General features: G+C 36.6%; 1 protein-coding gene across 8 annotated transcripts in view; it reads right to left on the bottom strand.

Annotated features, from left to right (window-relative positions):
• The window catches only part of NSD1 (nuclear receptor binding SET domain protein 1), a 146,892-nt gene that overhangs the window by 16,166 nt on the left and 104,874 nt on the right, over nt 1-25,852 (bottom strand). For all 8 annotated transcript variants that reach the window (XM_060635131.3, XM_060635136.3, XM_060635137.3 and 5 more), the window contains 6 exons: nt 23,754-23,877; nt 16,910-17,110; nt 15,416-15,595; nt 10,041-10,197; nt 8,369-8,574; nt 4,326-4,438 (listed from right to left, as the gene is read on the bottom strand). In XM_060635131.3, the coding sequence (XP_060491114.1) occupies nt 4,326-4,438; nt 8,369-8,574; nt 10,041-10,197; nt 15,416-15,595; nt 16,910-17,110; nt 23,754-23,877 (981 nt within the window). The remainder of the gene's footprint in view (nt 1-4,325; nt 4,439-8,368; nt 8,575-10,040; nt 10,198-15,415; nt 15,596-16,909; nt 17,111-23,753; nt 23,878-25,852) is intronic.

Genomic DNA, 25,852 nt, shown 5'->3' with positions numbered 1-25,852 from the left:
CTTAGTGGCATTATTCACAATAGCTAAAATGTGGCAAGAACCCATATACATCCACAGATAACACATGGATATACAAAATGTGGTATAAATAATGGAATATTATTCAGCTTAAAAAGAAATTCTGACACATGGTATAACATGGATGAACCTGAAGTACATTATTGTACATGAAATAAGCCAGTCACAAAAAGACAAATACTGTATGATTCCAACTTACATAAGGTACTTATAGTAGTCAAAATCATAAAGACAAAAAGTAGAATGGTGGTTTTGAAGAAATGAGAAGAGGGGAGAATGGGAAGCTAATGTTTAATGGGTAGAGTTTCAGGTTTACTAGATGAAAAAAAATACTAGAGATATATGGTGGTAATGGCTGCAAACATTATGAATGCACTTAATATCACTGAACTGTATGTTTAAATAGGATTAGGCTGATAAATTTTATGTTATCTATATTTTACAATAAAAAAATTTGAAAAAAGATTTAGGCACGTTTGACATAAAGCCTTACTTAATATACAAATTATGAATCCCACAAAAAATTTTGAAAATCACTTAAAAAAATGTAGTTTAAAAGCTGGTACGCCAAAGTGAACTCTAAACTGAGTTTCTGCTATTACCACATGGTGGCACCACTTTAGCAGCTACGTTAAAAAAAAAATTCTTAAATTATAATGGCTTGCATGAGAAGGTCTTTGGGTAACTGAGGTTCCTGTTATGTGAAGATATATTTTAATATTTATTACAGTAATATGAAATCTTTTTAATAGACTATAGCAATGTCACTCATGCATTTATTTAGTAGTAGTCAAAAACAGTGAAAATCTGCTGCGGTAAAACACAGAGGTCAAACAGCTGCTATAACACTGAAGCCATTAGTTTTTCAAATGCTGGTAGCAACAATTTGAGGCAAAAAACAGACATTTCATAATACAGGTGGATCTGTGTACTATGAGAATGAGTCTCCCCTACCTGATATTATTTCATGGGGAATAGTCAAACTGTGAGTCTTTAAAAACTCAACCCTTTCATAAAAATTGGCTATTCAGGAATTTTATCAAAATTTTGATAAATCACTTAACATTGTTGTGAGAATAAGAAATACAAGTAAAAGTTATAGTACAGAGCTTACTACAGCCTCTTAAACATGGTAGATATTAAAATTAAGTTGTCCTTTTAATATCTTATTTATCTATTTATTTATTTATTTGAGAGAGAGAGAGAGAGAGAGAGAGAGAGAGAGAGAGAGAGAGAGAGAATATGAATCTTAAAAGGAGGCTCCATGCTCAGTATGGAGCCCAATGCAGGACTTGATCCCACGACCTGGGATCATGACCTGAGCTGAAATCAAGAGTCAGATGCTTAACTGATTCAGTCAGCTAGGCACCTATTAATGTCCCTTTTAAGTATTTGTCACATCAAATATTTGAGATTACCCTATCTATTCAATCTAAAATCACTATGATTAACAAAAGTTATTTCCACCCGCTAAATTCTCAAAAAGTTTCATTTCTAACATTTTAGTTTTTGCCTACTGTTTAACAATATCATAAAATCTCCACTGTCTTTGCAGAAATATAATGTCTTCAAACCAGTTCTCGATAGCACCTTAGAAGGATGTAACTCTACCAGATCTCTTCCCAGATTTTTCAAATACTGGTAAAAATTGTAAACTTCTTATTAATGGAGGAATATTGTTACCACATGAAGTTATACTATTGAAGGCATACTATTACCACTGAAGTCACAAAACTCAAGAAAGCAAATTCTAAAAGTATAGAGGTAAGGACTAAGTTCAATCACCTCAGACTGCAGGTCCTACAAATAGGGCACTTGAACATGCACCTGTCTCAAGATGAGTACCCTTACCTGACCTCCCTCCCACAAAATTTTCATCCTACTCCTTTTCTTCTATAAAAATATGTTTCAATCATTCGGAAGATCTAATCTAATTTGTTACTAATCCCAAGTAAGTTTCTTGCCTAACATAACATAAAGCAAAACAAAAAAAACACATTGTTTAGTAAGAATAAAATATAAATATGTAAGTACAGTTAAATTTAGCTCACTCTAGATCAGAGATTGACAAACTTTTCCTGTAAATGGCTAGATGGTAAATTTTAGTCTCTGAAGGGTATAGATTTCTGGTGCATGTAGCTTAATTCTGTCATTGGAGCACAAAAGTAGCATAAGACAATTTCTAAAGAAGCATGGATGAGTGTCAATAAAACTTCATTTATGGATACTGATACTTGAATTTCATATAATCTTCATGTCCTGCTTTTCATTTTTATATTTTTCCCAACCAGAGTAGGCCAGATTTGGTCCATGGACTGTTGGTTGGTTTGCCAATGGTTTGCCATTTGGTCCATGGACCACAGTTTGCCAACCCTTGATCTAAAACTTTTTCCTGGAAATATATTTGTTTATAAAAAGGTGGGACGGTGTATGAAGGAAAGAAGTTGGCTTCTAAATTCTGTGATTTAGATCACTCACAAGAAGTTTCTCTCTCAACAGCTCAATATGGTTGACGTGCTACTCAGAAATGCCTCCCTTGCTATTATCTGACATCTATGACTGTGGGAAACCAGATTACTTTCCCCTTTTTGAGGCCTAACTACACTTAGATCTCTATGCATTATATCTCCATGCACAATAACTCCACTTAACTCTCAGTATATCACCACCAGTGTCCACTTAGACTCAATTTTAGATTGAGTCTCTTTTCATCAGTTTTATTTGTAAGGATTTATATTTTATTAATCTTATTCTTTCTTACAGGTCTTCCAAAGATCAAAAGCCAAATTTACCTTTTTTAAAAGGGGGAGGGGGGGAACCACCCTCATTCTATCTTGCAACTACCATGTACATCCATTAAAACCCTTTTAAAAATCTAAGCTATATTATGGAACTTTAGTGTTCCTAATTTCCTATATTTCATAACATTTCACTATTTTATCATTACTCATAGTTACTCATCAGTGATTCCCAACTCTGCCAATAAAGATTTAACTGATAAGAAAACAGAAAAATAATGAAATCACCAAAGTTCGTACATGCAAGAGTTCAACACTCACATTTTAGTTTCTGTATGGCATTGCCCAAAGTGCTAAATCATCTTTCCAGAATGTATTAAAGAGTCGAGATAACATCTTTGTAGTCTGCTTTTAGTAGGGTTGCTTTATTGAGCAAATAAAAATCCCAGACACCTGATTAAATTTGAATTTCAGATTGAAAAAAAAAAAAAAAAATAGGTTTCTAGTTTAGGTATGTCCCATGGAATATTTGGGATATACTTGACTACATTAGCCTCTAAAGATGGTGAAATTGATCTTTAAGTGAAACCTCAGACTAGAAGACTTTAGAAGCCCAAATATCAATGGGAATACTAATAATAAATTTCTATAGACAAAAAAGAAATATGGTGTTCAGGAATGACATCAGCATAAATACTGTACAACAAGAAACTGGACAGTCTCATTTTGTTAACAAAGTTCATAATAGTATTCTTTCATGTCTTCTAACGTTTGAACACAACTAACTTCTTAAAAAGGTTTTTTGAAAAGAGGTTATAGGAGTGCCTGGCTGGCTCAGTTAAGTGTGTGACTCTTGATCTCAGGGTCATGAGTTCAAGCCCCATGTTAGGTGTAGAGATTACCTATTTAAATAAATAAAACTTAGAAAAAAAAAAGAATAAAGAAGTTTTAGTAAATACTTGTTGAAATGTCTAGTAAATTTGTTCTACATTATTCCTGTATTTTTAACTTCTCTTAATTATTCATAAAAATGACTTAAAACATAAACAAATGCAAAGGATCCGAAGGACCCTGATGATAAACAGTGAGGACTCTTACTCTACTAGGTTCATTAAGGGTTAGGTACAACTAACAGGAACTTTACTGACCTTGGGAAACCCAGTCATAGTGGTCACCTAAAATATCTTTAGTATCAGCCACTACCAAGAAGACTTACCCTGTGTATTATTCACACTATCTCGGGACTATTTATCACTTTTTATCATGGTTCTTGAACCCCCTTCAAACTGCAAGATATTGACTGTGCACATAATCTAATCCAATCTACTTCTATAAAAAGACTTTCCAAAGCAACAGAAAAAATTATAAAACACAACTGATTTTACATAAAAGTGTAGACAAGGTGCTAGGAATGCTGCTCTGGAACTTTTTATCTTCTTTCAAGTTCATAACTCTACCTAAAAGCAACTGTGTTTGTGCTTCCAATCCTCTTCATGAACACAGCAGGAAGAGAGAGAGAGAGATCTATAGGGTCTCTCCTAGAAACAGTCTCCTGAGGTCTTTTCTCACCTTTATATGCTTGTAAGGTGGTGGCTTCTTGTCATTCTTTCGGTCTTCCTGCAGCTGTCTTAGCTCTTTTTGTGCCTTTAACTCCTCAAACCTTGCTGCAGCTTCTTGAAGAGCTAAGAAAACACACAGCACAAGTCACTTAATCTTAGGTGGACTTGTTCATTTTGCCTTTTTTTCCCCCTTTAAAGTTGGAGAAAATCCATGTCTTTTACACAAAACTCAACCAGCATTATATGGAAAATTAAGAAGTATATATGACTGCTATTTTCAAGTTAATTTATAGTTCCCAGGGTATTCAGATTTAGCATTAATACAAAACATAATCCACCATTAAATGGCACAATGCAGGCTACCACCTTCAGAGGAAAATTTAAAACAAAAACAAATCCAGCCAAATGATTTGAAAAAGCCCACAAATAACATCTCCTAACAACCAGACTGCATCTGTTCAGCAAAGTCACTGCCCTTCATTAAGCCAAATTCTTGCCTCAGTTCTGAACCTCTTGCCTCCAGAAACACTCCGTCTCTTTAGTGCCAAATAACATGCTACATTCCTTTGGAAGAAATTCAAAATTAAAGTTTTCCTCTCCTTCTTACCCAATTTTCTAGAGTACCTGTCCTATTCCTCTCCTAAGGCTCATTCTGTAAATATCAACTATTAGCTATAAAGATACAATAACAGATCTTCATAGCTGATTTGTATTCAAGTACTATACTTTCATATGCTTGAAAGAGTGTAATATCTTAGAAGTCCAACAAAATCTTAAGATTCTTTCTTTTTCCACGTAAAACTAATTTTTAATTCATTCTCCTTTTTTAGAATTCATTATTCCTGAACCAGGTTAAAAATTCTGAAAAGAATCCCAATTCTTTCCCCTCCTTCCTCTCTGCAGCTTTCCCCATATTCTGTTAGCTATTTAAAGAAAATATCCCCTTTGATCCACCCCTTTTTCTCCATTTCCCTGTCACCATCTAACAGAATTCGTGTTGCCCTGAATCCTCTTATTTTATAATCACTCCTTTCTTCATGCTATTATTCACCATGTCCTGCCTACTCTGTCTACTTAATGTCTATCCAAATACTCATCATCCTCTCCACCCCAGAGTCACTTCACTGTGACAGTCTTATCATCTCTGTTCAGTACTGAAACAGCCATCTCACTAACATTCTGGCTATAGCCTCTCACGTTTATGGTCCTCAAGTTCTACTTAGACAAAAGTTTCTAAAAAGTCTGCTCTGACCATGTAACTTACCTACCTTTTCTGGCAAACAGCCCTGTGTTCCCCAACCCCATCTTCAACTGTACTGCATAGAGGTCACTCAGTTTGTTAAAGATTTAATGTATACTTTCACATATGCTGTCTTGTTAACATTTTCACTGTTAATTTTTTTTTTTTAAGTTTAAATGTTTGTTTATTTTTGAGACAGAGCAAGTGTTCTGGGGAAGGGCAGAGAGAGATAGAGATAGAGAATCCCAAGCAGGCTCTGTGCTATCAGCACTGAACCCGACGTGGGGCTCAAACTCATGAACCTTGAGATCATGACCTGAGCTGAAATCAAGAGTCAGATGCTTAACTGACTGAGCCACCCAGGTGCCCCTAAAGTTTATTTTTAGAGGTGGGGAGGGGGTAGGGAGGGAGGGGAAGAAAGAGCATGCCTGGGGGGAGGGGCAGAGAGAGAGGGAGACAGAATCACTGAAAATTTGATGCAGGACTCAAACTCACGAACCGTGAGATCATGACCAAAGCTGAAGTTGGGACACTTAACCAACTGACCACCCAGGTGTCCCCCATTTGTTAACTTCTTTGCAGGCAGAGTAGGGCTTAAGAGTTTGGATTCTGGGGTCCAGTTGCTAGAGTTTGAAACCTTCCTCTATCACTTAATTGGCACTGGAACCTTGGGTAAGTAATTTTTACTTTTATGATCCTTAGTTTCCTCATCTATAAAATAAGGATAATAACATCTAACTTACAGGGGGTATCACAAGGACTTAAAGCAGAAAAAAACCTGAACAGGGTCTGGCAAACAATAAATGAGAACTATTATTATAGTTCGCTCTTCAAAGTCACTTGGAAAAAAACCATCCAGGACTTCTAACTTTGATCCCCAGCACAGTTATGCTTCCTCTTGGTCTGTTCCCATAGCACACCATGCACATTTTTGCCACAACACTCAAAGAATGGCATTTTGACTGCTTAGATCTCGAATTTGCCCATAAAAACGTGTATTCTTTGAAGGCAGAGGTACCCAGCCAGCCCAGGGTAGAGGCATAGAAAGAGCAGAATCCCAGAGCTTTAGTGGGCTCAGACTTGTGGTATTCCCTACAACTCGACCTTCTCCCCCAGCCTCCGTGGTGGCCAGCTCTATGCAGACAAAGATGTTGCTAAACTGGTCCCCGACCATCCAAGATTACAAGACTCAAGAGCCAAGCTCCTATAGTATTAATACTAACAGCTCATATTTGCACAGAAACGACATGGTCAACAGATAAGTGAGGACCCAATGAAATGACATGAGGCAAATGGAACCTTTGTGAAACCTGTTCCCTATGGACATCATTCTCATTCCTCATCAAGAAAGTTTTACCTGCTTACAATCTTATAAAGAATCTTCATCTAATCAAAAAGTTTCACTATTTTTTAATGTTTATTTTTTTAAACTTAAAGTTTATTTATTTATTTTGGGGGGGGGAGAGAGAGAGAGAGAGAGAGCGAGCCCAAGCTGGGGAGAGGCACAGAGAGAGGGAAAGAGAAAACTCTGTCAGCACAGAGCCCAACTTAGAGCTCAAATTCACCAACTGTGAGATCATGACCTAAGCTGCAACCAAGAGTCAGAAACTTAACAGACTGCGCCACCCAGATAACCCTTAAATGTTTATTTTTGAGACAGCACAAGTTGGGGAGGGGCAGAGAGAGGGGGACCAAGGGTTAAAAGTGGGCTACGAGCTGACAGCAGTGAGCCCAGTGTGAGACTTGAACTCATGAACTGCAAGATCATGACCTGAGCCAAAGTCGGAGGCTCAACCAACTGAGCCACCCAGGTGCCCCGAAAGTTTCACTTGTTTAGAATCTCCACCTCACCATGCAAATAAAATCTTACATATGTCAATGTCCAAATAAATTAAGAAATAAGAGATACTTATACTGTCTTTCAAAGGACAGCTAAAGGAAGAAAGTAATTATTGTTGATGGCATACCAACTCAACTATGTGCTCTGTGGTTGATGTTTTTATTATCTCACTGAATTCTCAAAGCAACCTTTACTCATTATACAGTAAGAGAAAACTGAGGCTCATAGTTGATTCAACCCCTCCTAGCCCCAAATGTCCTCATTCCTTCACTACCAGGCCAGCTTAAAAAAAATCTCTTTTGATTCAGAACATTAATGCTTTCATTTTCAATATTTTCCTTTATTAACTTCTGGTGAATTTTATTTCTTCCCAACAAATCAAAACAAAAAAAAACAAAAAAAACAAAAAACAAAAACCTTGTGGAACAAACAACTCTACTAGAGATTCTGACTCTTGTCTAACAAACTATACTGTTTATGCTATAAAATAGTTCCAAAGTTCCAGTACTTGATAAGATGCTGAGAAAACAGAACTGATAAAACACTTCCCTCAAGGGGCACCTGGGTGGCTCAGTTGGTTAAAGTGTCTCACTCTTGATTTCAGCTCAGGTCAAGATCTCAAGGTTCGTGGGATCAAGGACCACATTGTGGGCTAACAGCACAGAGCCTACTTGGAATTTTCTCCGCCCCTCCCTCACTCAGGCTTTCTCTATCTCTCTTTCTTTCTCAAAAGTAAATAAATAAACCAAAAAAAACTCCCTCAAGGAAATTCTAGTTACCTAAAGGTTAGGCTAAAAATAATGAGCTATGTGGATCAAGTTCCCTGTAAAATCCTATAGCTGTAGCTACATAATGCCCCAGAGATCAGAACACAGCAGCTAATGGAATATATGTGAATTCTAACACATAACAGAACAAATACTTGGGTAACAGAGATCTGTGATGGCCTGAGAAACAAAAAGGATAAAGTTACCTTTTTTATATGTCCCATCCACTCCTTTGCCCATCTTATCCTTGCTGCTCACATCACCCTCCATATAGGGAAAGACTCGAGCCTGGTGTGTCCACAGATAGTCATTAGACCCAAAGAATAACACAGGGAACTCGCCAACATCATGTCTCATCTTATCAATATTGGAAGGTACAGCTCGAGGATGGCAGATCTCAGCTGGCCACCACCTGGGAAAGGTGAAAACAAGCAAGGAAACCTTTAGAAGGCTGCAGAATAATTAGGGAAACAAGCTACTTTTTAGGACAGGAATAAGGAATAACAAGGTCTATCCACATTAAAGTCCAACCTAGCCACTTTTACAATCTAACTAGAGAACAAACAAGTAGTATGTGCTGAAAACGCCCACCTTCATAGATATACTCACATATAAAGTTAGATTCAGTTATTCTAGTTTAAAGAATCTATAAAAGGAAACAATAATTTAACAAAATAATAATTATCACATAGATATGAACAAAGCTTTTGACTATAATGTTCACTGAAGAATTATCTTTTAAGAATGAAAACCTGGACAGCAATCTAAATGTTCAACAAGAAGGGAATGAATGATAAGGTAACTATGGCACATGATACAATGAAATACAATTTGGCTTTTAAAAAACTGTTAGGCATATAGAAAAATAACACCAAGAATTGACCCCTAAAATAAAAAAATAAAATAAAATAAAAAATAAAATAAAATAAAATACATGTAAATTAATACTTTACATGTCCACTTTAGGAAGACAATTTGGCATTAGTTATTTAAGGTGGAAACCCCTATCCTAGAAAAACTCCTGTGCATGTACACTAAGGAACACTGACAAACTGCTCCAAACAGGAAAATGGATAAATTAACTACACTATATCGGAAGTCTATATGAAAAAGAAATGGAGAATGGCAAAGTATGAACTAGAGCACTACACTAACCACTATAAATCTCAGGAGCATAATAGTGAATGAAAAAAGCAAGTAGCAGGAAAATATAGCATCAATTCCTTTACATAAAGGTCTAAAACGTGCAAAACAAAACATTATACATGTGTAAACATATAGTAACGCAAAGGAATAAAAAACACAAAATGTTGTATAGTCGTTACTGCTAGGAGTGGGGCAACAGTATATTCAGAAAGGGTCATGGAGGGAGCCTCAAGTACCAGCAATATGCTATTTCTTTAAATGGGAGGAACATACATAGGTATGTACTTATGTATGTATGTATCAGAAAGGTAAATTTCTGATTCTCTTAAATCATGCATGTTATGATATTCTTCTGTATATTCCATGATCAACAAAAATAATTAAAAAAAAGAAAAGACACATAAACCATAGGGCTAATTATTTTGAGGGAACATGCATTGGTGTGTCTTCAAGTAAATATGCTAAAATATTAGCAATGTATCTTCCTTGTTATGGGTTTGTTTTCATTCATGAATTTTCCAGAGAATATGTATTATTCCTATAATCACAAAACAGAAAATGAGTTTTTTTCTTTTATAATGAAAAAATTAATGGGGGGTGCACCTTGCTTAATCAGAAAAATTTTTTAAAAAATTTAAAGAAAAAAAAAAGCTAAACACTGTATTTAAGATCCCAAGAAACAGGATGGTAAAAAAAAAAAAAAGAGTGTCAGTCTCCTTCATGCTCACTCACCTGTATCGTCCAACTTTTACCCAGACAATTTCCCTGTAATGGGGCTTTTTGCCTGCCTTACAATCATTGCAATACCAGTTTCCTTCAGGGATATCAATGTTCAGGCATTCACGATGAAAAGCAGCAGGGCAAGAATCACAGCACAGAAGGCTGCCTCCTGTAGGAATCAAAAAATCTGGCACTCAGAATCACAAGGCCGCATATCATGACCCAGATGAAATAGCTTTTGCTCCTAACCAATTATTTATCTCTCAGCTAAGGACTTAGTAATTTATCCAGAAAGGATTTTCTACAAGAGCATTTATTCCCTCTCCAATATTCCTATGAACCACAACCTTGGGGGTTTGTTAGATTCACAACAAATAAATATGAGATCTTACTGGCAAAATGAGGTTAGGGCAATGAGGTCAGAAATCAACCTCTAGGGTACCTGGCTGGCTCAGTCGGTTGAGCAGCCGACTTTGGCTCAGGTCATGATCTCACGGTTCATGACTTTGAGACCCATGTTGGGCTCTGTGCTGACGGCCTGGAGCCTGCTTCGGATTATGTGTCTCCCTCTCTCTCTATCCCTCCCTTGCTCACGCTCTGTCTCTCTTTCTCAAAAATAAACATTTAAAAAATTTAAAAAAATCAACTTCTAAAAATATATACATGCACACATATTTATTTCTTTCTCTTCACACACCAGAGACACACCAAATAAAAAGGATACCAGTGACACACAATGACCAGAGTATGAAGAGCACAAATTTTAAGTGATGTCAATTTTGAGCACCAAGATCATATGACCTTAGGGAATTCACTTTTCTTGCTAAGGTATCATTTCCTCAGTGATGTTTTCCACAATCACATCTATTTGAAGACTAGATAAGTGAAAAAATGGCCCAGTAGTGTCTGACACATACACAGTCTCCATATGGTCAGTTCCTTCCCTCTTTTGAAATTACTCTTTAATCATTTTTATGTTTGGTACTCTGACACCTATGGGCTCTTTTCAGAGTAACATTTATAAATGCATAAACCTAACATATAGATTGGAAAGACAATGTTACATTAAGATATAATTATCAAAATGTTAGAACAAAAAATTATGTTTCTTTGTAATGCAAAAATAAGATCTAGCAGTAGCAATGACTGCAAAATACTTTAAGATATCTACAACAAATGAAATACCTATGATTTTCACAATTGACAAAAAAGTCACAGGTACTAAAGTGATTTGTTGCCCTAAAATTCAGTTAAATGTATGTTCTCCCTTCTCCATTGAGGTTTTCAGACACCAGAATAATTACATATATTGCAATGACAAGGAATTTTCACTTCCTAAAGATTTTCACTTAAAGTGATTCAATTTATATGTCTGAAGCTGAAATCCTCATGGTTACAGACTGTAAAGAATTTCAGGTAAAGAGGAATCATATTTAGGGAATATAATAAATACCTTAAGGCCACAAATGAGCATGCTTCAAACATGCTAGACTCAAACATGTAACTCCAAGTCTTGTCCTGAAGAGTTAGTGAGGGTAAAGCCTTAGCAAAATATATGTTCGTGTCTACTAGCAGGTCTCAGGCTTTCTGGCCTCATGACAACTTTATATTCTTGGAGATCCCAAAATAAATTTTGTTTATGTAAGCTAAAAACATGTATATTTACTAAACAGAAATCAAAATTAAGAAAATTTTTAAATATTTACTAATTCATTTAAAAATATCAAATTCTATTAATATAAATTTTGTAAAAAAAATATTTTCCAAAATAAATGTTAATGGGGCTCAGTGTTTCACATTTTTACAAATATTTTAAACTGAATTCATTGCAATACGCTGTTTGGTTGAGGCACATGAAGAAAATCTGTTCTTTCTCAGATAAATACTTATAAAAAAGGACTATTTTAGTAACTTGTTCAAGACATATACAAATTCCTTCTTTGATACTATCTATACACTAAAACTCCACAGGGTAGACTTTAGTTGCAATGTCAAATCTGAAATAATTTCAATAAACTTTTAGTACTACTACATTAAAATTCATTGATCTGTCTTGCACTTTGAATGGATCTTTTATATATGCATGGTTTTTAACGTTTTAATGTGCACATTGCACATTGGTCATATGGAAAATACTAGTTTGCTGAATTAGGTAGATCTTCCAAATGTTGATCTATTTCATTATATACTATTATAATATCAGTTATTCATATCATGAGGGTTTCACAATAATACTAAAAAGCTGTTAAGCTTCAGGGTGATAGTTACCAGTTTTCCAAATTCTAATTTTCACTTAAGAGCTCAAGTTTTATCACTGGCAACGACTTCTGTCTGTGTGTTTTTCTTGAAAACAGGCTCACTTTTATCCATTTTCAAGAAAATGTCTGACGAATATCCAAGTGTGAAGAGCCATGGTTTGTCACAGTAATTCTTACAACTACAACTGGCATTCCATGAACAAGGCAGCTAGTTCAGACTGCAACTCAATTGCATGAGTGCTTTAACTTAAGATAACCATCAGTATACAAAAGAACCACTTTATATGCACTTCCCATTTTATAATACAGAATATTAAAAACAATGTTCACCTGAGGATTGATATTTAATAAAATTAATTATTATATAAGAATAGTCTTGTGTGAAACTTTTTTTTAAAAAAACCGAGAGTGTGTGGTGACACAGAACACAAGGGACTGCTTCTACTTATATGGTTTAGAGCCACTGCCTTGATTTCTATTAGGTGCAGCAGTTTTACCCACCACTAGTTTTGAACCATCAGTGTAAATGTCAACAAATTATAAATGGCAAGTAGTATCTTACTATTATTATTATGAAAAGAGTTATGATTTCATGGAAGCCTCTGAAAGGGCCTACACTTTGAAAGCTGCTACTGTTGCAGCTACTAAGTTTTCTAGGAAACTCAGTTACCATTATGTATATCCATTAATGGATTCAGTAGCTTTTCAGTTAGGATGCTCCATGTTAGGAATGCTATCACATGGGCACTCTCGCTTTTATTCATTTCATCCCATTCTGGAGTTAGAAATGGTCTAATGTTGAAACTGTTTCATCGTCCCATCTCCAAGAAATGTGGAAAACTTTTGGAGCCTACACTTCAGCCTCCCAGACACCTGTTTTTATTCTAAGAGTAGAATTACAGAATGTTGTATTTAAAGTTTATTTATTTTGAGAGAGACTAAGCAAGTGGGAGAGGGCGGGGGGCGGGGGGGAGAGGGGGAGAGGGGGAGAGGGAGGGAGGGAGGGAGGGAGAGAGAGGGAGGGAGAGGGAGGGAGAGGGAGAGAGAGGGAGGGGGAGGGAGGGGGAGGGAGAGAGAGGGAGAAGGAGGGGGGGGGGGGAAAGAGAGAGAGAGAGGGAGGGAGAGAGAGAATCCCAAGCAAGCTCCACGCTTTCAGTGTAGAGCCCGATGTGGGGCTCCATCCCACGAACTGTGAGATCGTGGTGTGAGCCGACATCAAGAGTTGGATGCTTAACTGACTGAGCCACCTGGGTGCCCCCAGAATGTTATATTTAAAAGCTATTAAATACCAAACTCTTGTCTTTAACTTTCTTCTAAACAAAAGAAGAGTGGTATAATAAATAGGCAGCAGTGTTCACAAGACAGTGTTTATAAGGAGCAGGTATTAGAAGAACAAAAAGAACGTCCTCTTTGTGAATTAAAACATCTCTACCCCAAAGGCTTCCCTCTTTATCCATAAGTGCACTTAACGTGCTTTTTGTTTATTCTATATTAGCAGCATAGAATGGTTTGAGGATACAAACCATGTCCTCTAAGTGTATCTTTTCCTTAAATTGTCATGTTACATGAATCTTCTAAGAGCACAAAAAAAGTCCAAATTGACCACTTCAATCATATAAAGCAGTTGAAAAACCTTCTTCTATGACTTTAGCACTATTTAGTATATCCAAATTTCTCAAGAGGGATGTTCATTCAATTAGACATACTGACTTTTTAAATGAGTCCCTCAGAATGTTCATAACCAGCCAAGTTTTCATGAAATTGCATAGCCAATAAGTATTAAAAAAACAGAAAAGTGAGAGAAATTGTTCCCCCTAAATTACTAATCAATAAAATTTAGTCAATTTGAAAAGTAATGAAGAAACTACATGAGAACTGGTGTCACCATCAACACCAGAAAAAACAGTGAAGCAATGTCCACAACAGTCTTAGAAAAAGAACACATATCCTGTTTTATAGTTACCCAACACATGCTTCTAGTATAGAGGCAAATGATGGATAGCCTCAAGCAGAGAAATAAGCACCTCTGGGTGCTTCCTAGAAGTTCAGTCAACCAAAAGAAAAATTAAAATAAGGAAATCAGAATTATAAGCACCATAGTAAATAGAGTAGTGATGATTACTAAACCATCCACTTACAATAACTAGCAAAAATCAGGCTGTGAGGAACTGAAAGAAAATGTAGAAGCTTAACACTAACTCTATCAAAGAAGTATGTTTTAAGTTGAAGAAAAAAAATATATAAAGATATAAAATTTATTTTTCTTCCACTTTAGAAGAACTTTTAGGAATACCTCTAACAGTTAAGAAATACTTAATAGATGTTCATAAATTCCTTCACTTTCCTTTTATATTCATGAATAAACGATTTAACAAAAAAGAAACACAATTGTACAATATAATACCATCTTCTAGAACTATTTCTATCTAGATATATACCCCTGCTATCTGCTTATGTGCACAAATGTCTTATGTAGTATCACTTAAAATTAAGTAATGATTTTTTCTGATGGTGGAACTTGGGACGATTTGGGATTATTTATTTATTATTATTCCTTACCTCCAGTTTATTTAACATATAACATTGTATATAAAGTGTACAACATAATGACTAGATGTATATACTGTGAAATGATTGCCCAACTAAGGTTAGGTAACATATCAAACATCTCACATAATTATAATTTTTTCTTTTTGGTGGTAGTGAGAACTTTTAAGACCTACTCTCTTTAGCAACTTGCAAATATGCAATACAGTATTAGTCACTATAATTACCGTGGTGTACATTAAGTCCACAAACTTACCAATCTTCTAACTGGAAGTTTGTACTGTTTGATCACATTCCCCCATTTTCCAAGGGTGATTCTATTTCCTTTCCCTTATCTTTCTCTTTGTTTCATTTATCATTTTAATGAAAATAAGGTCATTATTCAAAATAACAAAATAAAACCTCTCCCTTATCAGGGAAAAAAAAACAAGTTTAAAAGTTCTGCTATGTTATCCTAAGTTCAAGACATTACATCCCAATATTTTCTCTACTAACAATGTGAAGAAAATGATTTTTGTTGCACTTAAAATATTGTATTAACCTCTTTTTAGACTATTCATACATTAAGCAGTCATGTCTTACCTTCTGAGCATACAAAACACCAGCTAACGTTAACATGCTCATGATTTCGGCAGCCCCGCCGAGGTGTAAAGTGATTAGGGCAGATGATACTATTAGATGCAAGGATCTTGGACCCAGCAGCCAGGCAAAAGTCATTGGCATGGTATGCCACAGGGCAGCGGACACAGCGCATGAGACGACCTAAAATTACAAGCAGGAAAACCAGAGTAGCAGACAAAAAACAAAGAGATTAAATATAAAACAACACGAGTTACTGAAATCTTTGTCAGCACTGAGAAAATGTCACTAATAGAAGGAAACACTACTAGGACAAGGGATGATAAAACACATAATTCACTATGAAAAGCTCAGATGGGAGCTATGTGATAAGTTGCCACAAAGAGTCAGATCTCACGACTATTAAGTGAGCCTGCCTCACCAAGAAAAACCCTATATAATCCATTGCCTAGACTCCTAGGAAACCTGGAATCAGCCTCAGACTAAATAGAAGGGATGTGCACAATCAGAAAGAAGGCCAGCTGGGAGAGAGAAAGACTAATAAATAATATTGCTTGGTACTATGTGATTCTTAAAGCCGGAACTTTAAGGTGAATGAACCCCTTCCAGATAAAATATGTCCTCTAACATGTATCACACCAAATAGAAACCATTACCAAATCATCTAAATGTAATCTACAATAGCAACTAAAAATGGGAAGGTAAACTGATGGTTAAACTGTAATTTTGATCAAGCAAGTTAAATTACTGTACTTAAGAGTGAGGAGATCTATAAGTCCAAGGAATCATATTACAAAAGGTACTGCCAGTCTAATTAAAAGCAAAGGCAAAACACTGCTACGTTTTTCCTCCTCAATCCCCTATGGGAGAAATGAGGGCTCTGTGGGCACACAAGCATTTAATAGTAGAGACACAATATTTGGCTTGGGAAAACTAGTAAGAGACCCTATTATTATTGAACAGAAATAAATGACTGTTTTCCCAATGAGAATAGACCTAAAAACTTGAATTTACCTGGAACTATAGGCAGTTTTGGAAACTTTAGCTCTCAATCTAACTATAATGCAGGAAAGAGGTTTTAGGATAGAAGTTTCCATTTAAAAAAAAATAAACCAACACAAAACAAAAACCTCAATTCTACCCTAAATTCATGTTTGAATGATATCACATCTGACAACCATAGATATAAAGGGTCCATAGGAAATGAATAATACACTTTGGTCTAATGGAGTAGGGGGAGAAAGGCATGTAGCACAATATTTTCTCAAACTAAGAAATCGAAATATTTCAAACCACCACATAACATTAGGGCTCCACAGAATACAATGTGGGAACTGCTAGACTAGTCCATTATTCTCCTCTCTCTCACATAAAATGCTGACACTCTTGACAAAAGCTAGAGAGGCCACGAAGAGATGCCAGATAGCACCTGGAAATACACATTGCCAATGAAAGCGAGGTTCTACAATTAGACTGGTCCATGTGAGAAACTCATACCTTTAGATGCAGAAACACTGGCTGGATTAGCAGCATGGCAGGTTATACAGATGTGGAGGGAGCACCGGAAGCCCTTGTTCTGCATAACAGTGGGTGGATACTTCTGGACACACTCTTCATGGTAAAACTTTCCACACAAGGGCAAAAGGCACCTTTTAACATCTTCCCCACTCTGCTTACAAACAAAACAGGTATGGATTCCTGGGAAACCGAAATAAAGTAATAAATTAACACCAATTTAAGAGTTCATCCAATGCTAAAGCATTAGATGAAAGTTTGTAAGTACACAATTCTGTACGAAGTTCCAATATGGGGTGTGTGTATGCATGTGAGTATGTGTGTGTGTGTGGGTGGGGGGGAGCAGGAAGGATAGTTCCCATACCAGCAAGCAATTCTCCAACACCAGCTAGGTATCTTACAATTCAACTTAATTCTGAGACTATATACCTGGCAATAACATCATATCCCACAGATTAAGGACTCAGTTCTACATGACTGCCCCATCCTCAACTTCAGATGCCACTCTCAAGTCCAGGTTGTCACCTATACTTCTGACTGGCTATATATCAGAGGTTCTCATGACCCTGTCTTCCTCAGGTTTGATTAGTTTGCTAAAATGGCTCACAGAGAAAGATTTTTATTTATTTACTGGATCACCGGTTTATTACAAAAGGTTGTAACTCATGAACAGCTAAATGGAAGAGACAAATAGGGCAAGATATGAGGAAAGGGTATGGAGCTTTCATGCCCTCTCCAAGAGGCACCACCTTCTTCTTAATCTCCACATGTTCACTAATCATTCAGAAGCTCTCTGAAACCCACCCTTTTAGGTTTTGATGGAGATTTCATTGCATAGGCGTGGCGGATTAAACCACTGGCCAGTGATTCAACCTCCGGCCCTTTTTCCTCGCTAGAGATTAGGGGGCTAGGAATGAAAGTTCTAGCCCTCTAATCAGGATGGGTTCTTCTGGCAATCAAGCCCCCATCCTTAGGTGTGTCTTTCATTAACATAATAAAATACACACAAAGGACATCTTTATCACTCTCACCCCTTAGGAGAGACCAAGGTCTTGGGAGCTCTGTGCCATAAACTAAAGACCAAAATACACATTTCTTAGTATAAATCACAATATCACAGTAAAGAACTTTCTAAGAGACTGATTAGGATGACAACGTGAACCCACTGAACAATCAATCACTACTGAGAAAATCTTGACAATGTTTGCTTGCTAATGTGACACAATAGGAACTACACATTACATACAAAGCATTCCTGCCAGAAGAAAACTGACCTGAAATTAATTCAGCCTCTAGATCTAACTACAAGTTTCCAGGAAATATGGAAGAGATAGAGGAAGAAGTTAAAAGGACACCTCAAAGATGCAATCAACCAAATTTACAATGTGGAAAACTGAGTAGGACAAATCACCGTTGTCTCAACAAATAAACGACACTTAAAAATAGGGTGGGAGTAGTAATGTTGTAGATTAAGAGAAATTAAGAGACATATCAAAAAATAAAGAAAACCTTATCTGTATCTTGATTCAAACACTATAAAAAGACATCTTTGAAACAAATTGGAAAATTTTTAAATGAGACTGGGTACTGTATAATTTTGCTACACATTAGATATATATCTTTAAGTAGTAACTGTTACACCTTTTGAAATACATGGGTAAACAGAGGTAGAACACCAATAAGTACTGAAGCTAAGTGATGAATACGGGGGGAATCTTTACACTGTTCTACTTTTATAAATGTCTGAGGATTTCTTTCTTTTCTTATGTTTTTGAGAGAGAAACAGCGAGAGTGGGGGAGGGGGGGAGTGGGGGGAGAGAGGGAGAGAGAGAGAGAGAGAGAGAGAGAGAGAGAGAGAGAGAGGGAAACACAGAATCCGAAGCAGGCTCCAATTCACAAGCAGTGAGATCATGATCTGAGCCAAAGTCACATGCTTAACTGAGTGAGCTACCCAGGTACCCTGAGTGTCTGAGGATTTCTGTAATACAAAGTTTAAGAAAAGAAAAAAATAAATCCACCTCTCTCTGAGAAGCAATACAATGTAAAGGAAAAAGCTCAGGCTTGAAAGACACATCTAACTTGCCTCTGACACTTGCTGGAAATAGAAGCTCATTAAAATAGCCCATCTCACCTATAAATAGTAAGTTTACCCAACTAATAATGATTTTAGGAAAAATTTTTAATTATGCATTTGGAAAGAAGCAAACTACTTACTGTCTAATGCCAAGTAACTCACAGCCAATATTAGATTAGAATAACCTAAATTACGGGACAGTCACTCCCCATTAGGAAAATAGGGTAAGAAATGACTCCTTTATTCTTACTCTATTCATCTTTACTAAAACCAGAGTAAAATTTCCTACTCTCAAAAATAATAACTCTTTACCTCACGTCCTATACAAAAATTGATTCAAACTAGACCATAGACCTAAATATGAAACCTAAAACTATAAAATTTTCATTAGAAAACAAAGAAAAGCTTTGTGACACTGGATTATGCAAGATTTATTCAATATGACACCAAAGCAAAATCTCTAAAAAGAACAAACTAATAAACTGAATTTCATGAAAATTAAAAACTGCTCTTCAAAAGACACCATTAAGGAAATGAAAGACCAACCCACAGATTGGTAGAATAATTTTAGAAGTATGTATCAGATAAAGAACTTGTGCCCAGAATATATACAACGGGCTCTTAAAACTCAAAAGTAAGAAAATAAACAAATTAAAAAAAAAAAAGATCTGAACAGACACTTCATCAAGATGTCAAAAAAGCACATTAAGATGCACAGGGGCACATGGGTGGTTCAGTTGGTTGAGCGTCTCATGTCAGCTCACGTCATTATCTTATGGTTTCTGAGTTTGAGCCATGCTGTCAGTGCACAGCCCACTTTGGATCCTCTGTAACCATCCTCTCTGCCCCATCCCTGCTTGTATTCTCTCTCAAAAATGAACATTAAAAAATTATTAAAAGTATATATATATAAACAAAAACAAAAAAGATACACAATATCATTCATCATTAAGAAATGCACATTAAGGGGCACCTTGGTGGCTCAGTCGGTTGAGCATCCGACTTCAGCTCAGGTCATAATCTCACAGCTCATGGGTTCGAGCCCCAAGTTGGGCTCTGTGCTGACAGCTCGGAGCCTGGAGCCTGCTTCGGATTCTCTGTCTCCCTCTCTCTCTGCCCTTAACCCACTTGCATTCTGTCTCTGGCTCTCTCAAAAATAAATAAACATTAAAGAAAAGAAAGAAAGAAATACACATTAAAATAACAATGAGAAGGCACCTGGGTGGCTCAGTGGATTAAGAATATGACTCTTGATTTCGGCTGAGGTTATGACCTCACGATTCATAGGATCAAGCCCTGCATCAGCCTCTGTGCTAACAGGGTGGAACCTGCTTGGCATTCTCTCTCCCTCCCTCTGCCCCTCCTTGAGCACGTGTGCACACGCTTGCTCTTTCTCTCTCAAAATAAATATTTAAAAATAAAATCACGAGATACCGTGATACATCTGTCAGAAGGGCTAAATTTAAAAAGACTGACAATACCAAGTGTTGATGAAGATGTGAAAGAACTGAAACTCTCATGCATTACTGATGAAAATTTAAAATGGTACAAACACTTTGGAAAACAGTTTGAATGTTTCTTAAAAATTAAACATATACCTACCATGCCATTCCACCCTTACGTATTTACACAAGTAAAAAGAAAATGTGTCCATCCAAAGACTTGAATGTTCACAGCAGCTTTATTAGTAATACCCCAACCTGAGAACAACCCAAATGTATATCAATAGATGAATGAATAAACCACCTGTGATATATCCATACAATGGCATACTACCCAGCAATAAAAAGGAATGAACCTGCAACAATGTTGTTGAATCTCAAATTAACTATGCTGAGGGATGGTTTCACAAGGTGTTATATACACATACAGACATATATATGTCAAAACATATCAAACTACACTTTGTGCAGTTTATTGTACATCAACTATACCTCAATAAACTATTTTAAGACAGAGAATGAACTACTGATACACACATTAATATAGATGAGTATCAAAAATGTTATATGGAGCCAGACACAAAAAACTATATATGTTTTGTTCCACTTCTATATATGAAACCCTTAAAAAGGATAAATTTAATGTGTAGTACCAGAAAGCAGATCATTATTTGCCTGAAATAAGATTTGGGGGAGAGAGGAGCATAAGGATCAACTGTAATAAGTACAAGAGAACCTTCTGAAGTGATGGAAATGTTCTAAATCTTCTCCATGGTTGTGGTTACACAGATGTATATAAATTTTATCAAAACCTATCAAAACATACATGAAAATGAGTGCATTTTATAGTAGGTAAATTATACTTCAGTGAGGCTAACTTAAAAAAAAATAGTTTTGCCTTAACTTGGTCAGAGAATATCACATTATAATAAAGATAAGACCAGTGGGGTGCCTGTGTGGCTCAGTCGGTTAAGCATCCAACTTCGGCTCAGGTCATGATCTTGCGGTTCAGGAGTTTGAACCCCGTGTTGGGCTCTGTGCTGACAGTTCAGAGCCTGGAGTCTTCTTCAGATTATATCTCCCTCTCCCTCTGCCCCTCTCTTGCTCGTACTCTCTCTCTCTCTTTCAAAAATAAAATAAAATATTAAGAAAAAAAAAAGGTAAGACTAGCAAAACTGGATCATTTGCACAAAAGGCAAGAAGCTCTAAGATTAGGATAAGAGATATGCACATACCAAAACATTTTTTTCTAAATTTCATTTACAGGGCTGGATGGCACTATTTTCCATAATGATCAAAAAGCCCACCATGCAGGGACAAAATGACCCACAGCTATCTTGTCTTCCAGCTTTTATTCACACGCTACTAAAAGTAGTGGCAGAAAGATGAGATAACTCAATGTGACAGAGCCACTTATTTAAAGACACAAGTTGGGGCGCCTGGGTGGCTTGGTCGGTTGGGTGTCCGACTTTGGCTCAGGTCATGATCTCACGGTCCGTGGGTTCGAGCCCCGCGTCGGGCTCTGTGCTGACAGCTTAGAGCCTGGAGCCTGTTTCAGATTCTGTGTCTCCCTCTCTCTGTGACCCTCCCCCGTTCATGCTCTGTCTCTCTCTGTCTCAAAAATAAATATTAAAAAAAATAAATAAATAAAAAAAATAAATAAATAAAGACACAAGTTAATTCTGTCTCTTGTTCTCACATGGGCTACTCTAAACCTACACTCTATCCTTCAAGTGAGAGACCACCTTTCCCCATCATTCTCACCAATGTAAGAAAAAAACTTCAGCTTCCTTCTTCTGCCTCCCAACTTCAAGGAACATTCCTATTTTATCTTTTTGCCTCTTCAAAATTATTCTCTCCTGTTCCATAACTGTACTCCTCCAATGATTCCCTTTTCTGTTATAAGAATTTATTTCTCTATGTGGTTTTTAACCTTTATCCTACCAACACTCAAGATGTTCTTCCTCTTGACCCTACAATATCCTCCCTTCAACTACTGCCCTCTTTTCCATGGTATCAGGCTTCTATAAGAAATAGCGTATACTGGTACCCAGGCACCCTTCAACCTGGTTTAGTATGGCACCCTCTGGCAAAAAGTCAAGCCTTTCCTCACTGACAAATACAACTGTCTCTTTTCACGCCAGGACCTCCTTGGTTTCTCTGCCACATCTGCCACTGCTTATGACACCCCACTGCCCCCGGCTTCACAGCCATTCTTTGACTAGCTCCTCCTCACCTTCCAGTAGTTCTTCTATGTGGGCATGCCCTAAGTACTGTTGTCCGCCTGCTTCTCACTCTACACATGCTTTCACTCAGGGCAGGATCATTCACACTTACGATTTTAATGACTTAGGAGTGTAACAGCTGTCATCCCCTATTTTTTTTATTACTTAAATGCTGTAACATTCAGTCCGACTTCACCTCATGTCATGAGTTTGAGCCCCACATCAGGCTCTGTGTTGACAGCTCGGAGGTGGGAGCCTGCTTCGAATTCTGTGTCTCCTTCCCTTTCTCTCTCTGCCCTCCCCCGCTCACTCTCTCTCTCTCTCTCTCTCTAAAAAATGAATAAACGTTAAAAAAAATTTTTTTTTAAATCTGTAACATTCACATATAATGCTGAAGAAAGAGCAATCTCCTTAGCACAGCCTGTGAGGTACTTTACAGGCTGGTTCCATCTGACCATTCTTAGTTTCTGACCCAATTTGTATATTAGAACTCTTAAAATAGGTCTTTCTCTTTTGGTAAACAGTTTTGTTGACATATGATATACACACAGAAAAGTACAGCATCCTAAGTGTATAGTTCACAAATAACCATAAAATAAACTTGCTTATGTAATCACCAGTCAGCTCAAGAAACAGAAAACACTGACAGTAATCCAGAAATCCTCCTTGTCACTACCAATGCCTCTTCCCTAAAATACCTTAAACACACAAACCTATGCCTCCTATTCCCTAAACAGTCTATACTTTAATTATTGGACCTTCTATTCTTCCTCTCCCCACACCAATGACCATGTCTCTCTTAAAACCAAACTCAGTTTTTTTTCTCTGTGGCACTGGTTCATCATTGTTTACCTATCACTTTAAATGTATCTCTACTACAATACTTTTGCACCACATTATACCATAAAGTCATTATTCACTTGGAATTCTTTTCTACAGGCAAAGATTACAAAGCACCTATCCGTGTCTGCAGCAACTAGCCCAGTATCGCCACAAAAACAGTGCATCCAATAAATGTTGGGTTTTCCTGTAAAACTTAAAACTCAGACCATCTTTGGAAGAAGATCCTTCTGTATCTACTTCACCTGTGCGACATTCATTGCAGATAAATTTTCCTCTCGGCATCTCAGTTAGTCCAAGGCACTCCAGGTGGAAAGCCCCACAGCACTGAGCCTCACATAACAGCAGCTCACCCAGTTTCTCACAGTTCTGTTAAGAGAAAGAAAACAGGTATGTCTACAGAAAAAGGATTTTAAAGTCCCGAACAGAAGGCCTTCATGAAGGCAGAGGTTAACTAGCAGCTTTCTAGAAAGCAGAAAGCCCTCTCTTTATTCAGCCAATATTTAGTGATTAACTCCTCTATGCCAGGTACCACAAGGTCCCTTGGCTTTCATGGTTCATATATTCTAAGAACAGAAAATACAAGTAAACAAACAAACAGGAAAGATCATGATAAGATTAAGTAGAGAATTCAAATAGCTATTTTGGATTGGGTGATTAGGAACGGCCTCTCAGACAGGGTTCTGAGCTACTAGTCAGTCATTTAGTCAGACAGAAAGACCAGGAAGACCAGTACAGAAAGTCCACAGACAGGAAAAACTATGTCATGTCTAAAAATCATAAGGAAAATCAGTGGACTACAGTGGAACAAAAGTTAGAAGTGGTAGAAGATGAGGTAAAAAAAAAAAGGCAACAGCCTGATTGTGTGGCCTTACACATTATGGTATAGTTTCAGATTTTATTCTCATTAAAAGGTATACCATCAAAGGTCTTTACCAAGGGAAGGCTAAAATCAAATATTCATTTAAAAACAGATCTCTCTGATTACTACATGGAAAATGAGTTCAAGAATGAGATATGTGAGAACAGTAGCAAAGAGACAATCAAGGAAGCTACTCTAATAGTTCAAGCAAGAGATACTGACTAGCTAGACTTGGATTGTAACAGTCCCAAAAGGGCTCTACTCAAGGTTTGAATGAACTTTGAGATACATCTACAACCATCTCAGAGAGGCCACTTTTCTAAGATGATCTCATCTAAGATAGGGTGCCATTTTTGATAGAGCCTTAGGAAATAAAGATCTGGATGTTTGTTTCAAAACACTGTAAGATTTATGAAAATTCTGCAAATTCCCAACATTTGTTACTTTTATGCCTCTAACATCCTGACTTGTTTCCCCATACTGATTAGCAGAAAAATATAAAAATGACAAAAAGTCTTATACTTACTGGGTGAGGAAAGGTGACTAGGCAAGTCTAATACATTTAAGAACCCAAGAAACAGAACTGGTCTTGGCCACTTAACATCATAACTTAAATAAACAAATGAGTAGGAGAACTTTGGGGAAAAGGCCAGAGGCAGCCAGGGTTAAGAACAGACAGACTCCCAAGGTCTTAATCAACCTATAGTGTAAGTTAGTCTTAAACTTTGTCTCTTTCATTATCTCCTATTCACATAAAAATTGACAACTGCCATGTTTTATATATTCACAGTAACAGTGATACCAGCTTTTATATACAATAAACAAGTCTGCTTTCATCATTTAAACAGGAAAACTTCAATTACAATACATATCAAAGAATAATGTTTTAAAATTAACCAAATGTTATGGACTAACCCTTTAATTGGGATGATTATGTAATTCATCTTTCAGATTGGGAACCATAATAAAAGGATACAATATTAATAAATTATACAAGGACAATAGATTTAAACAAAGAGTGCCCAAACAATCCAGGGCCATAAGGCCACTATAGCTTTAACCATTTTTTCTTGATAATCTTTGTGGGCATACACTCTCTGAGGACTAACAGTGTGTTTGGGTGTTCACCCGAATATGATCAATCTTTATATAATAGCGAAAATGAACAAAGAAACAAAGTTGAAATTCTATTGTTCATCATAGCATATCCTGGGCTTGGGTTATTTTTATTTTTTAGCCGTTTTAATTAGAAAAGAGGAAGAAAAACCAAGTATCTTCAATTTTTTATATGTCAGCTTTTAAGAATTTACAAAGGTAAATCAAGCCCATACAGAGAGAGCATAATCAAAGCATCCATTTAATGGACTCTACTATCAAGTCTGATAAAGGCTCTTTAGAGAGAGGCAATACAACAGAGTGGTTAGGACTCTAAACCCAGATTGCCTGGGTTTCAATCCTGGTTTTGCTGTGTGACTATAAGCA

This window comes from Panthera onca, chromosome A1, assembly GCF_046562875.1.
Source record: "Panthera onca isolate mPanOnc1 chromosome A1, mPanOnc1 haplotype 2, whole genome shotgun sequence".
NCBI classification, from domain to species: domain Eukaryota; kingdom Metazoa; phylum Chordata; class Mammalia; order Carnivora; family Felidae; genus Panthera; species Panthera onca.
Note: the sequence above shows the minus strand (reverse complement) of the source record. Positions and strands in the feature narration are given on the sequence as shown.